This window comes from Lycorma delicatula, chromosome 2 (genome assembly GCF_047948215.1).
Source record: "Lycorma delicatula isolate Av1 chromosome 2, ASM4794821v1, whole genome shotgun sequence".
Lineage (NCBI taxonomy): Eukaryota > Metazoa > Arthropoda > Insecta > Hemiptera > Fulgoridae > Lycorma > Lycorma delicatula.
Genome location: NC_134456.1, coordinates 110,448,523 through 110,467,372, shown reverse-complemented (window position 1 = coordinate 110,467,372; position 18,850 = coordinate 110,448,523). Strand labels below are relative to the sequence as shown.

Below are 18,850 nucleotides of genomic sequence, written 5' to 3'. Positions count from 1 at the left end.
GAACTTAATTAAGGTACTTGTTGCACTATATTTTTTATTATTTCCTTTCTTTTTGTTAAATCAAATTTTTATAATTTTTGTGGGATTAGGTGTGGGGGATTTAAAATTATTTTTGCAATAGATACTGTTTTTATATTATAGTACAGGATCTTGTAGCAGGTTTTGTGAATGACTGACTGCTTATAAATTTACAAATTGCCTTTTGTTTTCTTTTTTGTTTAAGAACAGGTGTGTCAGTGTACCTAATATTGCTAATCTCTGCTGTATTTATAGAATAATCATAATTGGTATTTATCACTGTGCTTGTTTGATTGTTATGTGGTATTTGAATCACTTTTTCTGTATTTCATTACTGTTGATGTTAATGATGATTTTCTCTAAGATTAATTAAAAAAAAACAGAACATTTGTTGTTTTAGGTGTGCATTTTGTAATAACACCTTTCTTCGTCATGGTGATATAACCAAACATATTAGAAAACATAAAACCTATAAGTGTGACTACCAGGATTGTCCTGAAGGTGAAACTAAAATATTCAGCAGCCATAATGAACTTAGAACTCATTTAGCTCAGATACATCCATCTAGTAAGTGGCTATTTGTAATCTGTGTATGAGCATTTTGTTTTTATTCATGTGTTTTTTTTTGCGTTGATTAACATTCAGAGTACCAAGAGATACTATTTTCTAATTGCTTATATAATTATGTTTTTGTATAGTTGCTTGTGATAATTTTCTTTTTGATTTTAATTTTTTTTTTTTTATTTACAACAAAATTTATTATAAACTAGATTATTATAATAATATAATTAATATGATTAATAATGTATAATTATTAAATATATAGTATAATCCAAAAAAATTACAATGAAATTGTAAACTGTTCTGTAAGAGTCTCGCAGATATCATTTCTTCTGCTGAAAAAACAAAGATTTCTGTAATATAAATAAAACTGTATTTAATAAAATGATACTGATATCAAAAAAGGTATTCTGCATTTATATTATCAAAATCTTATTAATTTAGAATTTTGTTTAAAAAAAAAATACATGTTAAGTATATGTAATAGACAGTAAAATACAATAATAAATAGTAAACAATGTTTAAGCGTTCCATGTAATAAGCAAGTCCCTTGCTGCTGAGTTTTCTAATTATTCGCCAGATATTTAATTTTTTTATTGGCAGTTATATATTAGTTTTTATTTTAAAATGGACAGAGTTGGGGATTGTGCAGTCCTTTGTGGATTGCGTTTTTAAATACATTTTACTTGGGTTATTCCTTGGGAGATTAGCAAGATATTTTTCGTTTTCCCAGTACAAATCTCCTTCAGTCCATCCACTGAAGGCCTTTCAGTCTAGTAGGAATGTGTCTGATGGGGCCCTAGTTTTTGGAAGGTGCAATGCTCTCTCTTCATGGATTGAGTTGTATATGATAACTGTAGGTTAATAATTGTAAGATGAAGAAAGGAAGGATAATGAATTCAGGTTTAGTAGATTCTAGAAAATTTGCGACAAATTTTTATCATTTTCTCTTTTTTTTTGGTTTTATTCCTCTTAATGGAAATTGCCTGTTTTTACTGGGTTATTCATAATTTCTCGATTCAAAAAGTTAAGTAATAATTTTTTTTTTAGCTTGTGTACTTTCTTGTGTTTTAAGCAAGATTAATTGAAGGTACAAGTTAGTTGTACATTGGTTTATTACTTAGGATATTTGCATCAAGTACATCAAAACCCGGTCCTGATCAATGCTTGATTATTTATTATATTCTCAGCCGGCTTAGCAAAAAAGCGAATGTCCTTTAAACTAAAATCTGTATTCGGAAAAGTTTCAGCAAGTTGTTCTGCAATAATAAACTATTTAGTAAGTGATTTACACATTGTAGTCATGCTTTCATTTCTACTGATTAGTTGAATGTTATAGCTTTTATTGGGATAGGTTTTTATTACTTCACAGAATGATTTAAAAATCTGTGATTGATTGAAATTTTTCAGATTTTCCATGTGACTGCCTAGTCACATGGAAAATCTGTCATTAAAACAGGTGCTTTAAAAAGCTGAGATCTATAGTACTTATTTTTTTTTTAAAGCTTAACTAATTTAACTGGCTAATTTCTTTATCTAAGATAATAATATTTTAATCTAATGCTAAGTGATTGCATTTTAAGTTATATGAATTGTTTGTTTGCCTTCATTGAAAGTTTAAAATTTTTGTATGCTGATTGTATTGTTTTGTCATTCATAAATGAAACTTGTACTGATGGACTGAAGTTAATTCTACCTTATTTTTCACACCTGTATTAACTATTAATTTATTGTTCTAATACAGAATCTTAAACTTCCTTATCAGGCAATTTTATTGGATTTTATTTTATTTTTAATCCTTCCTTTATAAAAAAGATTTTTCATAAAAATTAAATAGTATTTGTTATTTGCCAGAATATTTTGTTTGTACTTAGATTTAACATATTAAATGTTTTCAATTGTTTACAGTATGTGGAAGTTGATTAAAAATTATTAGCAACAGAGTAAAAATAATGCAATATGACTTGAGGGAATAATGATTAATGTTATTCTAGAGCATTCATTCTCAAAGTGGGCGATAACGCCTCCTTGTGGGTGCTGGAGGCCTTCAGGTGGGCGGTAGAAGGCCCACAGAAAATTGGGGGCGTTCAGGCAGTCTAGGAAAGCGATGGCTGATTAAAAAAAAGATAAAAATTGTTTTCCTGATATTTGAAATTAAAATTAAATACCTACTACACTAGTACAAAAAATTAAATGGACATCTATATTTTATGATAAAAAATGATTGTATTTAAACTACTTTAACTTTGCAATCAAGAGGCTTAAGAGAGATGAATAAAAAAAAATTAAAGCTTGAATATTGTACTTTTTGACAGTATACTTCAGATTTAAAAAATTATCAAATTAAAATAAAAGTCGTGAGGAGAAAAGTTTTAAAATTGTAAGTTTTTCTTTGTGTTGATCGAGCGCATATCTCCCAATTTAAGCAACGTATTGATACAAATAAATATGGAAATTCAAGGGTTATGATCTAGCTGCTCTAGCTTTAATGGCAAATTGTGAGGTCTTTAATGTAGTGTTGCAGTTTTTGGATTTTGTTTGTTTTGTACTGAGGTATTGAAATCTTTAAAGATTGAGACTCAGCTTAACCCAAGATCATGTTGGCAGTAAAATCAACACTTGGAGAACCTCCACGATGATTTCAAAGAATGATTCTAGGACATTTTAAATATGGACATGCCAGACTGGGTGTCGGATCCTTTTTCAAATGTCAACATAGCAGGATCATTCCATTAGAAGAACAACTTATAGAACTGACAACAATGAAGAAATAAAAATAAAATTCAAGAATGGCTACCAAGAATTTTGGTCACAAAAGCCAATCTTGCAACTATACCCTGGGTTGTGGTCAATTGTTCAATGATTTTTGATAGCATTCTTATTGTCAAATATGTCTGAACGTGGATTTAATGCTGTAAAAATTTTACTCTAACAGTTGGTGTAGAAAGTAATATCCACTTTGGTTATGAAGTTATTCTTTTATGTGTCATTTAATAAAGTTTTTTCTTAATATTTAATCATAAAAATATGTGATAAATCTTTAAGAGAAAGTAATATTGTATTTATATTAGGAAAATTAAGTGGTGGTATTAGTAGTGATCACTTTCTGGATATCAGCAAAGATTACTTATGAATGTATTTCATATCATTTAGCAGACAAGAGTTAATTATGTGCTGATATTAATGAATAAACATTACAGTGTAAATATTTCTGGTAGGTAATACCATCAGAAAAAGTTTCATTTTAGAGTAAAGATGTTGGTATTACTATCATCCTAACACAAAACTCACCTCCTATTCTTGAAAGCTTTTCTTTACTTCAAATATTGAACAAAAAAAAAAAAAGTACAAAAATTTAAAAAAAAGTACAAAAAGTAAAAAACAAAAATTTGATGGGAAGATTTTGATGGTTATATCAAAATCTTCCCATCAAATTTTCATTTCACTTTTACTTTTCTGATTATAGCTGTAAAGGAAAAGTATATATAGAAGGTCCAAAATTTTGATGTAGGGTTTTTTTTGTAAATTTGAAACTTCATGACCCTGAGTCCAAAAAGTATTAAAAAAAAACTAGAAACTTATGGAAGATGTAAAATATATAGAATGTATGCAAATATAAAACATGTAAATACATGGCCTGTATTGTGATTAATATCACTGAACTTGCTCAAAGCAAATTCTAAAAATTTTTAATAATTGAATTGGTGGCATTAGATTTTGTGAAAAATTAAAAAAGAGGAAGGAACAGTTTTTCATTTTGAATTTTTGGTTTTTTGTACAGTGGTCATAGAAAACTGAGGTTTAATGAAATGGAAGTACTTATTAGGTTATTTAAAATAACAGATTTTAATTCAGTCGGAATTAGGGGTTGAAGGATAGTGAACATTATTTCTAAACAGTTTTCACCTTACATGTCAAAAAAAACTGTTAACTAAAAAAAGTTGAAATTTGGTACAAATATTTGGTTTTATATACATATTTATATATATACCATTTCAGACATAGGCATCAGGTAATGATATTTTTGCATTTTTTTCTCTTAAAGACTATCATGGAAGTTGTTTGACAAATTTTAAGGAACTGATTCAGGACATCAAAGTAAGCAAAAAAGTCTCTGTAGCCAAATGCCCTAATCCGTCTGTCATTTTCCGTCTGTCATTTTTTTTCCTCTGAAAATAGCTTTATGGGAGCCTGGGATGTTTCAGCCAAAAGAGGCTGATCCTGGGCATCTAAATAAACAACTTTATGATAGTTAAATACACTACCTCGCTTTATTTTTTTCCTATGCTTGCCATTTTGTGTCTTCAATAAAAATTTACATTTTATAAACAGATTTTTAATTCTAGTATTGTAAATTAGTATCAAATTATGTAATAATTTTTTTTCTTTTGTAGGAGCCGAAAAATATCTTTACATTATCATTTGGAAAACAAAAATATAAGTTATAAAAAAAAAAAAAACTATAAACTAATAAAACATCATAAATTGAAACAAAATAAAATAAAACTTGCATGAACTAAAAAACTTAAACTAAAACATTAAATATAAAACATTTTAATAGAACTACTATCACAGCTAACATAATATAAATTTAATTATAACCACTATCACAAATAAAAACTTATCTACTGACATAGATAACAACTGTTTATATATATATATATATATATAAAACTAAAATAAATTTAATGAACTCCAAGAGGAGTGTAAAAGGCTCCTTTTTGGTTAACAGAAAAAATAAAAATTTTAAATGAAATTCATAACAGAAAAAAAAAAAATAAAACAACACTACTAGAAATTGTCATAAATACCAACACTTCAAAGAAATAATAGGACTGATAATAATAGGACAGTGACAAAACTTCTTTGTTATTGTCCAGGATTTGACAAATGTTCCTGTGCAATTTAAATTTAAATTTATGACGCAAGGCCGCATAATGTATGCAATCCACAACGATGTGGCACACAGTATACGAGTCGCTACAAATAAGGATATGACAGTAGTTAGGGTTAATAATATTCAAAGCCTTATTTATATTTATAGTGTATAGTTCAGCACTCGTAATACCAGGTAGATCAAACATATATAGGTTTGGTCATTAACATTAGTGTTCATCGAACGGTATCATTCTGTTTCGATCCATCTGTGTATACTACTGTGTCTAGCTTTGTCTTTGAGAGAATATGGTGAAACATTTGTCGGAAGAAAATAGGTGGTGTTCATTCTTTATTGTATATCGTGAGGTCTAACATAAAATTTATAAGGCTGATTCTCCATGGAGGATATGAACACGGATAAGTTGGAACAATAGAAGGTGCGTCAATATCCATAAGGTGCAGTAAATGTCGGGTATGAAAACCTCCACATGCAGTATAACATGGACAATCCTCATATCTTTGAAAATAAGGATTTCCAAGACTGCGTCAAAAGCCCAGACAAAGATCTGCGTCAAGATTTGGCTGTCCCGTAAGACGGGTAAAATAAGGTGCTAAAACCTGACTCACTGCAATCAACAAGGATGCTTACGACAGGGCTTGATCTAAAGGCACCTGTAGTAAGTTGAAGGAAAGCACGATGTACAGCATTCAGCATTTTAAGCTTGGTATTTTGCATTGAAGAGTAGGTGACACAACCATAATCCAAACGGGAACGAATTAAGGAATAATTTTCTAACAGTGATATTTAATAATAATAAAACAATTGATATTAATTTTCACATTTGGATAATTTTACTCGGTGACTATTACTGCTGATATGTTAACAGTGTAGAAAGCAATGCACATTGTTTAAAAAATAAAACCATATGATTTTAAAGTAATTTAAACTCATTGTTTACTTGCAAGTTTAACATTCAGTGTCATTGATTTATTTTTTAAAGTTTGTTTTTTATCATCATGGAGTTTGAATATTCTTTTGCGAAAATGTGTGACAAGCATTTAAAATGTGGTTTAGTAAACTGCAACAGGGCAGGAGCAAAATGACTGTATGAAAACAGGTTTCCTAATAGATTTGTGTCAAATGAAAAAGATTTTTGAAAAACTTCATGTACGACTAAGGGAAACAGCTTCATTTACACCAGGGAATCATGACTGGTAGACCAAGGAATTAGATGGAAGTGTTCTAAATCGTGTGGATTCACGATTTATACTTTTATTCAGGGGAAGAATCCCCTGATAAAAGTACACATTCTCTGGCAATACAAGAAGGTGTGAGCCATGTGACTGTGTGGTAGATTTTTAATGGTAACTGTCTTTACCCTTATCACTTGCAGTGCGTACAGGGGCTGACTGACAATGATTTTCCACAAAAATTGGCTTTTTGTAACTGGTTTCGAAGAACATTAATTGAAAACTTTATTTTCAGCAAGGATCCTATTCACAGATGAAGCTTCTTTCAACAGGAATGGTATTCAAAACTATCACAACCAGCATATCTGGAGCGACGAGAATCCTCATGGTGCCTTCCTAAGTAGCCATTAACAAAGATTTTCCCTGAACATATGGGCAGTTATTTGTAATGACTATCTTTTGGGTTCTGTCATTCCACCAAGTTGTTTAAATGGGGAAAATTATCTTGCCCGTTTGACCAAAAATCTTCCACATTTGTTGGAAGATCTACCTCTACAATTTAGAGGAAATATGTGGTTTCACCATGATGGAGCTCCAGCACATTTAAGTCAGTTGGTATTAAGATTCCTGCTTGAAACTTTCCATGAAAAATGGATAGGCCACGAAGGGCCAGTGCCCTAGCCTACTCGATCACCTGACTTAAATCCTCTTGACTTCTACCCGTGGGACCGATTGAAACATATTGTTTATTCAATTCCAATACTCAGCATTGAGGATCTTCAACAAAGGATCCAAAATGGATTTCAAGAAGTTAGGAATACTACTGGAATTTTTGAACGGTTAAGACAGTCTCTCTGAAAAAGACTGGAGATGTGGAGATTTCTAATGGTGGGCACTTTGAACACCTCTTATAACTTTTAATGATTGTTTACTGTTTATTTTTTTTTTTAAAATACACCTAGCATTCTGTAACAATCAACATAAGATTATTACAGGTAGTTGTTTTATTTTTTTTATTACTTGGTCTATTATTGTGAGAAAATTATTACTTAATTTGATACTAATTTTTAATACTAGAATTAACAGTAAATGAAAACAATTAATATTTAATCGAATTGAACGTAAAGTGGAGGACATGAAAACAGACAGAAAATTACATCAATTTTCTGCCATAACTTTGCTATTTGTTAACCGATTTTAAAAAATAAAATGTAATTTGGTTCAAAATAAAAGGCTTAATATTTTAGCAAAACAAACATTTTGATAAAACTAATATTTATGGAGATATAACGGATTGAAAAATAAACATGGCCGCCACTTCGTAATTTGCAAAGGTAGTTTGCAGATTTTAGTTTTTATCCTTCATTAGTAGGGTTGGGGGTTTGTATTTATGGAGTTGTTCTTTAGAAGGTTTTGTGGTAGTCTCTTGACTGTATTTTGTTGAATTCTATTGATTTCGGTGTGTTTTTATGGTTTTGTCTTCTTATTTTCTTTAAACAGATTTTATAATAACGTGTGAGATTTAATTAAAATATTTCCTTATAAGGGAAATATGCATTATGTTTTTAATTTTTACATAAGATAATCAGAACCTCTATGAGCACTCTGTAGAAACCTATTTCTAAAATTGTTTACTAAATACATTATCTAAAGTTGATTAACAAAATCATTTCCTACTTGTACTTCTTATTTTATTCAATTGATTTTAAGTAAAAACAATAGTATTTAAAAATCCAATGGTGTAATTGAAGTAAAGGTCTGTCAAGGCCGAAATCAGAATATGCTTACATAGCTATTACTACATTTATTATTATAAAATGATTAAAGAAATTAGTCTCTAAATGGTATGTAAAATACTATTTTGTAATAATTTTCAAAATAACTGTAATGATTAAAAAAGAACTGCTGTAAAATTAAATAAATAAAAATTTACTACCATTTCTGGGATAAAGATGCTAATGAGTTAATGGCTGTTTGAGGCAATAGTTAAAGTGCAGCTTCTATGTGCATTAAAAAAAAACAATAAAAAAACATCGAATTAAAAAAAAAAGATAAATTTAAGTGACATTATGTATCAGGAACTGATTTATTAAACTTGATTTTTGCTGTGGGCATCTTACCTTACTTTAGACCCTTCAGTTTTCAGTATGCTATTCATTGAGACGTTCCAGAAGTTGCTGAATCATCATGTTGTAGGAATGCAGTTTTACTACTTACAATTTTTTCATGAGCACAGCTCTTGAGTATGAACAGGTACTTGAACTCTTGATTTTTTAGTGATCATTTTTTTACTTGCTCATAAAATTTCATAAAACTGTTGGAAGTGACTTTCATTATCTTTTTCTTCCATATCACGGTCCTTGGTCTGTCTGAAAAATCTATTTTGTATGACAAATAGGGTTTATAGGCGATGAGAAGCATTCTCATGACAAATTTGAATTGTATACAATATCAAATATAGTATGCAGTATCTGTTTTTATGAAAATTAATAATTATATTGGAACATGTTTTCCCTATATTTATAGCTGCATTACTGAATTTTCTAGACCATGTAATAAACTTTTCTTTTTTTTAGCCAAAAACAAATTACTTACATTACTATAGTTAAGTGTGTGCAGTCGCATTTTCTAATTTATTATTCATTTTTGCTTTACATCATATGTGCAATGTAAAATTTATATGCTTGCAATTATATGTCCCCCAGTTTTCACTATGTATGAAGAATTTGTATTTGAAAGCTCCCTGCCAAACACAAAACTTTCTTAGATATTGTCTTACTTGAATGTTGAATATGATTAATGTATTGTAAACACATTCACTGATACTATTAGGCCAAATCTGCTTAGATAAAATTAGATTAAATTTAGTGTTAAAGATATACTATTATCAAACGACATGTAAAACAATTTATAATTTATTAAATTATAAATCTATATAATAAATATAATTTATTTTTTTGTATAAATATAATTTTCTCTAAATATTATAATTTTTTTTCAGTATAATTTTTAATTCTTATAAGACCAAAATAAACATGAACTAAATATGAATGAAAATACAGTTACTAAAGTGAAAAGTATTGATAAGATACAAATAATTCATTTAATGTAAAATATAATATTGAGGAATCATTGTAAAAAGTATAAGTTTTGATTTTTCTTCCTTTATTTGACTGTTGGAAAGCTTATGGAAAGATTGTAAATCAATGATTTAATCTGCAAGTTAACTTGACTTGTAACCATGCGTTTGGAAAATATGTACTAAAATATAGTAGTAAATTATTTGGAGTATATGGCAAAATCTTATCATACAAAATGCATTTTTAATTCTTAAAGATGCTAGGTTTTATTTAAAAGAAAGAAGAAATAAATGTAAATACATTTACATTTATTGTAAATAAATGGTTGTGCCTGCATTTGCTTATAAATAAGCAAATGTAGCACAACCAAGAACACTAAGCAGCTACGCTATCAACAGCTTCCTTGATAATATCACTATACTTACCACAATGACCTAATGTTGGAATGTTGATTCACTTTAATGCAGCACTACTGGTGTGTAAAATGTATTAAGAAAAAAGTTTAGAATATACTTTTTGATGTGGTGTGCTATGGGATTTGAATTAAAACATCAAACAACAATGTAGATTGAAGGTAAAAACAGAAATATGTTGAGGATAGCAACATATCCGTTCACAAGATGGGCTATGTGAAAATTGTGTATGCAAGTGTGGATGACCTTAATTTATTTTAATATTTTATATGATATCAGTTAATTAGGTTTTTTTTTTCAGAATATACTTGTGAAAATTGTAGCAAAATATTTACATTGAAGTGCAGGTTAAGATCTCATAGTTTATCATGTGGCAGTGACAAAAATGATAAAAATTATAAATGCATTATGGATGACTGTGGTCACACTTTTAAATTACACCGTAATATGTTGCAGCATGTCAAACATAAACATGGTGCTCCTCGATATGCTTGTTCTGTAGAAAATTGTGGCAAGAAATTCATTTGGAAGGTGATTATGTTTTTCTGTTATCATTTTTAGGATTACTAATTATACTATTTACTGTTAGAGATTTTTCCAGAAAAGAACTTAAGTATTTTTGATCTGCCATTTCATTTTATTTTTTGTAAAATACTTATTGCGTAAGTCTTATGATAGTAATATAATATTTCTTAAAATATTTTTGTATCTGCAGAGTTGTTATCAGAATTTCAAACAATTTTTCTGATTTATCATGTAAAGCCTGAAGTATCACCCTTAAAAATTGTAAAATCTGAATATGTTTTTTAAACATTATTTTCTGTTTCATTATTTTGTTATGACTGTTCTGCTTACATAGTTTTTCCCATTATATGTTATAACTTGGTTGTTTGGGCCCACTTGTTATTGAATTGTTATTGAATTTACAGCATCCATATTCAAATTAAAAAATATACATTTATTTGTAATATTACAGTTGCATAATAATTAAATTAAACTAACCAAAAAACATAAGAATCCGTGATTAAGTAATTCATCCTGAATATTTATTTAGATCGTAACATAATTATAAATTATATAGAGATTATATCAGGAATGTTAGGTGACCTATTTGGTTGATAACAAATAGAAATTTCTCCAGAGTTTCCCCAGAATAATTGATGGAAACCATTGAAAACCTTGCATCTCAATTAGAGAAATGATTGATATTTATAATAATATAAAAAAGCTGACACGGAAGTTGTAATACTTTCCTGGCATTTATTATTTATTTATATATAATGGAAGAATAATTAATTCTACATGACAAAAGTTACCTAAGATTTCTTTATTGGGGTGGGTGTGAATAATAATAAAATTTTATTATATTTTACCTAAAGTTGATAATGTAGACTTTTAATAATAGTAAAAGTTTAATATCACTTTTAATAATATTAAAAGTTTAAATAAAGAAAAAAGTTTTGAAAAACTAAAAAAAATTATTTTTTAACTTTGCCACTGGGCTCCTCTATCCCCAAAGTATTTTTTTTTTGGTCGCTTGCACTGCAACTGTGTCTAGGAAGACATTAAAAAAAATTTAGTTAAAAAATATGCAATAAATAAGATAACTTTTTCAATCTTTAGGGAAGGGGATTTACAAAATTTTTTAAGATGTTTAGGTAAACGTGCACACATGTATTGAAGTTAATGTAAAGTGGGGTTATGTTTACAAAATTTTGAGAAATTTAACCCACAAAACCCCCACCCCATCCCCTGGAGATATTGATCCCAAAAGTTTACTAACAAGTTACTCCATATACACAAGTTTCTATAAAATTTCATCAAAATCGGTTTAACCAGTCAAAAGTAATTAAGCTTCAACCCAGCCAACACATGTACATATAAACATTACCCCTATTTTTGTTTTTTGGGGTTCCTGGGTCATGAAATGTCGAAAATTGATAAAAATCTCCCATATGCCATTTTTTGATTGATTACCAAGCTTTCTTTCTTGCAGCATAGCTCTATAATTTTATGATGACTGAAAAGTAAAATATTGAAAGTACAGGAAATAATGTTTTTGCTGCTGTCTAAATGTAATAAATAAACAATATGTATTAGCACAGAATAAAATGACTGTTTTGATGACAATTGATAAATATACTTTTAATTCTTATCACCTAGTGGCTGAGATAAGTCTGAACTACAGAATATTGCAGGCTTTAATAATTAGATAATTTTTAATTATCCAGTTTACATTTGTACCTCTTCAACAGTCGGTTTTTAATTTAAAATCGTTTTAAAAATTATTTTTTTTCTGAAGGTAAGTATATTAAAAGATTTTAGAAAGATCATGTTAAAAAAATTGTGTTTTTTAACTGAATTTAGAGAAGTTATAAAAATACCATTTTGGGAAAAATTATACAGTGCAATTCATTTTAATTTGATAGTGTTAAAAAATACATTTAATGATAAAACCATTTAAAACAATACATTAAATTTAAATAATAAAAATTAACAAAATTTTAGATGTGATATAGACATTTTCATATCTTCTCCTTTACATAATTACTGTTCATATTTATGTATTGTGTAGTTAAAATATATATACAAGTATGTATTATTTATATATATAAAGAATGAACTAATTAAAACTTAATTTAAAAATGGAAATGTATTGGAAAGTAGATTTAAAAGAAGCTGAATGTACTATTTTATTTTATTTTACTTTTTAAAATAAATAGTTAATTAAAAAAAAAAATTAGAGTAGGGAAATTAATATAGGGTGTAATGTACACCATATTATTTTATAAAATACATTAAATTTCTTTTCTTATAAATCAACAATTGTACCAGATATATATAAAAAAAAAAAAATTAAAAAATCTATATGGATTGTGCCAGAGCTGAAAGAGGTACACTGTTTATGGGGCTATGTATGACTGTTGACTGGAGCAAGATATATATCTAGTGCTATGAGCCAGACTGCACATGTTTTTAATTAATTGATGAGGAGATTTTAGATTCCTGTTTAGTTTACTTATTTATTTATTTTCTTTTTTTTAGAAAGTTGTATTAGTAAATACTAGTATGTGAAAGTGTTTGAATTTTTAATTTACTGAAAATCAGTATATATTAATCATATTTACCAGCACCAAACAAAAGATTTGATAGCTCATTTTTATGTCCCGAAAAATTGTTTGTTGACTTTATAAAGTAACCCCAAGATGTAATATTATATTTTAGTCAGGAGAATACATAGGCTTACTACTAAATGTTTAACAACAACAAGCTTTAGTAGCTGACTAAGCTACACCGTTTCAAAGTTAAACTATATAGTTTGATCGTATAAACAAAATCGAACATTTTGTATTATTTGATGTGTAAATGTAAACTAAAAATTATAAATAAAAAAAATGTATAAAAGAGAAAAAGAAAATAAAAATTCAGTTTTAAAATTAAACATTTAAAAATATAAAAGATTAATTCTTTTTTAATAATTTTATGAAAATAACAGAGATGCTAAGATTCTCCCCAAAAGTATAGTGTTATATGTAACAGCAAACCTGTTAATGCTTTATTAAAGTCATATGAAGCTATTCTTAATGTAACTAACTATTGCTTGACAAATTAAAAAGAAGTAAAAACAATTTATGTACTCTATGTTACATTGTACATCCCAGTGATGTAAAAAATAATACATTTTTTTAAAGGAATGTCTGCTCTATCTCTGATGTATGTTTACACTGAACTTAAGATTAAGTAGGGAATAGTGGTTCAAGGTACTCATATTTAGTTTTATAAGAAATCAGATGGTATAAAACTGTCTAGTTATAAGTTTTTTAAATGTGTTATTCTTTATTTTAATAATTTGGAAAGAAACAAGAAAGGTGTGCTATGCTTTTTGATAATGTTTGCATATATTAAGATTCATTTTTAAAACTTCATTTGCTATGTATAGCCGACAAGAAAAATTAGGTTTTAAAATTGTTGGAAAGAGGAAGGTTTAGTATTAGACATAATTACAAAGAAGAATACAGATCAGAAATCTTCAAATTAAACCACATGCAGTAGAAAAGAAATTTAAAACCAAAACAATTCAAGTTAAAAAAATTGCCCTTATAAAAATTACCCCATTTTTTATAACATTTTTTTAGTAGTGATGAAAAATTTGAAAAGCTTTCCCTCTACTAAGTAGAAGAAATGCTTATAATGCATTGCTTCTAGATAAAAGAGATATTTAGATTTAATTTATAAATATGTAAGTTGAAATTCATATATTAATTTGTTGATTTAAACAAAAAAACAGGTTTATCTGTGTTTTCTTTCTTTTAGCTACAATGGGTGTAGAAGCATCTTCATTACACTAATCAAAAATTATTTTATCTAAAATTAATAATTATTACAGCCAATTTATGTGGTGAACAAAGTAAAGGTGTCTTGTAGAGCAAAACATTTTCACTTCAGTAAGCTTGGTGTGCTGATGTACAGAAGAATGGCTTAGTGAAAACTAGTAGGAAACCTGTTCATGTCTCATATCAAGTAATGTTAAACATAATTTTAATGCTTAATTTAGCAATTCAAACTAAGGCAAACTCTCCCACGTAAAAATTGCTTATAAAAAAGTTAACTGTTTTTAATTATCTTTATTTTTATATAATTTTTTTTTTTCATTGAAAAATTATTTTAAATATATGCATAATACACAAATATGGTTCTTACCTTTAATGTCATACCACACACTTCTTTATAGTACTATGTAATAACAAGTGCACAATTATGAACAATCTTGTTACTAAGTTTTCTTGTTTTAATATTGTACTTATATTTTAAATCATTTAGTTGTTTTTCATTTACTAGCAGTGTAGGTCCATTATGTTTCATCTAGATATTTTCTATGTGTATTATTTATAAATTGATTTTTGTAACCATCTTATTTAACTATTAATTTTATGTGAAATATTACTAAATTCAGGTATTTTTCATTGTTTTAGGTGTACTTTATGCTCTGTGAATCATGTGCTATGTTCCTATTTTTGTGACCATGACTGATGTGAATCTTTATATATTGTAAATATTGTTACTTTTTTCCTGTGTGTGCCCCAGTTGCTATTGTTTGGTTGATTATTATAAAGTTTTCAAATCAAGTGTAGAGTATCAACATCATTAAGTTATTATAAAAAATTATAAACAATTTGAACTTTAATGGCTCCATACTAAACATTTGTCTTATGTTGTTTATACTAACACCAACTGAGCAAACAGCATTACACATCATCTTACAGAAAATTTTTAAAATGTGTTCAATACATGATCCAAATTAATTACAGCACCAACTTAACTGGAATTCCATCCAAAATTTTCAACCATATTCCATTACATTTTGAACAAGATATTGTGTAAATATAGCAGTGCAGTTCTACATTCTATAAATGTTATCATCATTAATAGGCAATGAGAATTTTGTAAACAATTTTATGGATATTTCTTTTATAAAAATTGTTAATAACAGTGCTTATGTTCATTGAAGACTATCATCAAGGAATTCATTGAAATAAGTTGTTTAGTTTATTTTATTTACTGTTATCATCATCATCTGGTTTTCTGGAGTGGTTTAATCTGCTTAGACCTCTTGCATTGTTGGTTATATCCTTAACACTGCTTACCAACATCAGCTCTTTACGCTGGTTGTTTCATTATTAATAAATCTTTGTTAATTTTTGATTGATTAGTTTGACATAAAATTGAATGTTTATTTGCTGCTCACTGAAGTTACTGATGTAAAAAATTCCAAAACACACCCTACGCAGCATCACTTCAAAGTAACATAGTTTGATGGCTTGATGTAAAAAAGGATTTTTGTTCTCTCAGTACCATTTCGCACCACCAGCAATAATAAACTACAGCTATTTATTTTTGTCCTTCATTACAAGTTTAGGAACTTTTAAAATCAGTCTTTGTGCTGTTTATTTTAACAAATTTATAACATTTTTAATAGTTTTCTTGTTGTTTACAGTTTTATTGCTAATGTTATATAAATGTTGCATTGCTTATTTCAGATGTTAATCTGAGATCTTATAAATAACGATTTTTAAGAATTTGTACATAGTCATGTACATTTTATTATTTTTTTTTTTTTACTATTTCTTATAGTATTATCTTTTTAATGTTTCAGATTTCTTACAAAAAACATATTAAAACTTACCATGATCCAGAATACAAACGAGAACAGGTTTCTGATAGTCAGGTAAGAGTAAAAAAGCAGAGAAAGAAACGAATAGATGCAGGTAAACCCAAACACTCAGTGGCTGAAATTTTATCAAATGTAGTAGTAGATGAAGAGACAGAACAGGTGTTGTTATCGAAAGGAGATGTTGATACTGATGATGAAATGATACAGAAAGTTATTCACTCAACTTCAATTGGAGAAGATCTTAGTGATGATAGTGATCATGATTGTAATGTTGGTGATAATGATTATATTAATAATAATGATGATGATGATAATGGTGATAACTGAAAAAGTATTTCTGCAGTGATAGATTTATGAACTATTCACAGTGTTTTGGCTGGCATAAAATTAATTAATGACAGTTTGATTCAGTTTTAGGTAAATTTTCCTCATAGTGATCATCAGTTTTAACTATCAAGAGCAGTAATCATTAAATGATGGTTATAGTGATATCTTTCTCAGATAATTTTTTCAATGTTTTGTTATATCCTTGTATACGTTTATATTTTATAATTAGATATTTCAGAGTGTAGTAAAAAATTAAAAATAGCTACAGTAGAGTTCTAATTTTTATTTTGATGGAAAAATAGCCTGTGTGCAAAATGCTATTTTGAGAAAGTTAATTTATAAAGAATTAATTATTGTAGCTATCATTTTCAATTTTTTCTTAAGCTTTGATTTTTTTCTAATGTAAATTAATGTGTGAAATATTTTTGTTTTCTAAATAAAATTCCTTCCAGTTTGCTTTCCATCAAAATAACTGAAACTGATGAATGTTATTAAAATCCTCACTAACTTAATTTACATTATATTTATTGAAATCTGTTGTGCAAAGATTTTAAAATAAGAATATATTTATTATATATAATTTTAAGAACAGCTGATTACATCCGTATTGTATAGTTTCACAATTGTTCTTATATAGTAGAATATATTTATATTTTTCTTAGAAAAATTACATTCTTTGTGATTGAATTATTCATAATTTGAGTCATTATAATCACTATTTCCCTTTGAATAATTATGTTATTATATTTCTTCAACTTTCTGAATGATATTTTCAATATTATTATTGCTTTATGGATAAATTTATTAATAGCTTTGTAATTGCCTTCAAAAGATTCTAACTTTTTCTAGTTAAAAGATTATTATATTTATGGATGTGAATGACTGTTTAAAGATTAAATTTAAACAGTACTAATCACTAGCTATCATAGCTATGTTGGTTTTATGAATAAAATTAGTTTCATATTTAGTATGTGTCATTTTAAAATATGTTTGAATTTTGAAAGAATCTTGTTTTATTTTAGGTTTTTAAAAAATATTAAAGACGAGATAAACTGTCATTTAGAATTGGACCAGCTCGTATGACAGAAAAGGGTTGAGATATTCTATAGCAATTCCTAAGAATATTAATGTAGTCTTTTGTACTATAAATATTTTCTAGATTCTTTTATTTCGTTTTATAAATTCCAAAGTCACAGTCATACTGATTGTAACTGTAACTGTGCCTTAAAATTGCAAGAACTGGATGATATTTATATTGCTTGTGTAAGATATTCTGAAAGAAAAAAACTGTATCGCATAGTACTTATTTATCTCTTGCTGCATACAATAGAAGTATTTTTAACTGGAAATGAATTAAATTATTTATTTTGAAAATCTGATACCATTAAACATCTATTATTGGCCTTGTATTAAAAGAGGAATAAAAACTACTTTCTATATCAATTTTTCTCTGTAAGTCAAAAATACATATCCAAATTAATCTTTATAGAAGACACATGTAGTTTCATTTTTCTAAAAGCAAGTTCTGATCAAATTCAATTACCAGTGTGCCTTTACTAGTAACTTAGAATTCTAAATTTTGTTTTTATATTTATTAAGGAGCAATTTTCCTTTAGTTACATTGTCTACTACAATAGTACTCGGCAAAATACTACCTTGAATGAAAAAGTTGCACACATTACTGAAAGGAAATCTAAATGCATAATCATAAACACTTTTTAAATTGAGTGTGCTTCATTTTTAAATATCTCTCTCTTTTCACAGGAATACAGTTTTAATGGTTCAAATAAAATTGCTTCAGTTATTTTAAACATATTTTTCTGATTTTTTATTATCTTAATGGAAATACTTGTAAGGATTATATTTATAATGTGTTTTGCTTAATCTCAAAGGTATGTTTATCCTGTAGAATCAGTTTTTTTCATACTCTATATTATTACAACTGAATAGGTTGTTTAAAGGCAAGGAATCTTACCTTTAAAAGCCATACCTTTTGCCTTATAGAAAAATTCTGGCCATACTGCTCAGCTGTATCGTGGTGTCACCATGATTTGGTAAAATTTCATGAGACATTTAAAGCCTGTCAGTTTGTCTCCTCGACATTTTTGTCCCCTCGTAAACAGTCGTAACTGTATTTATTAGATGTTGTGGGTACCCATTCTTCTGAAGTATTTCCAATAACCCATTTATATCTACTGTATTGAATGCGT

At 27.5% G+C, this 18,850-nt stretch overlaps 1 protein-coding gene across 4 annotated transcripts in view; it reads left to right on the top strand.

Annotated features, from left to right (window-relative positions):
* LOC142319117 (transcription factor IIIA-like) overlaps nt 1–17,215 on the top strand; it is a 46,468-nt gene extending 29,253 nt beyond the window's left edge. The window contains exons 4-6 of one of the 4 annotated variants that reach the window (XM_075356043.1): nt 419–585; nt 10,443–10,672; nt 16,296–17,215. In XM_075356043.1, coding sequence (XP_075212158.1) covers nt 419–585; nt 10,443–10,672; nt 16,296–16,640 — 742 coding nt within the window. In that variant the 3' untranslated portion in view covers nt 16,641–17,215. The remainder of the gene's footprint in view (nt 1–418; nt 586–10,442; nt 10,673–16,295) is intronic. The other 3 variants (XM_075356042.1, XM_075356041.1, XM_075356040.1) reach the window with 3 other exon arrangements.
* The last annotated feature ends 1,635 nt before the right edge of the window (nt 17,216–18,850 follow it).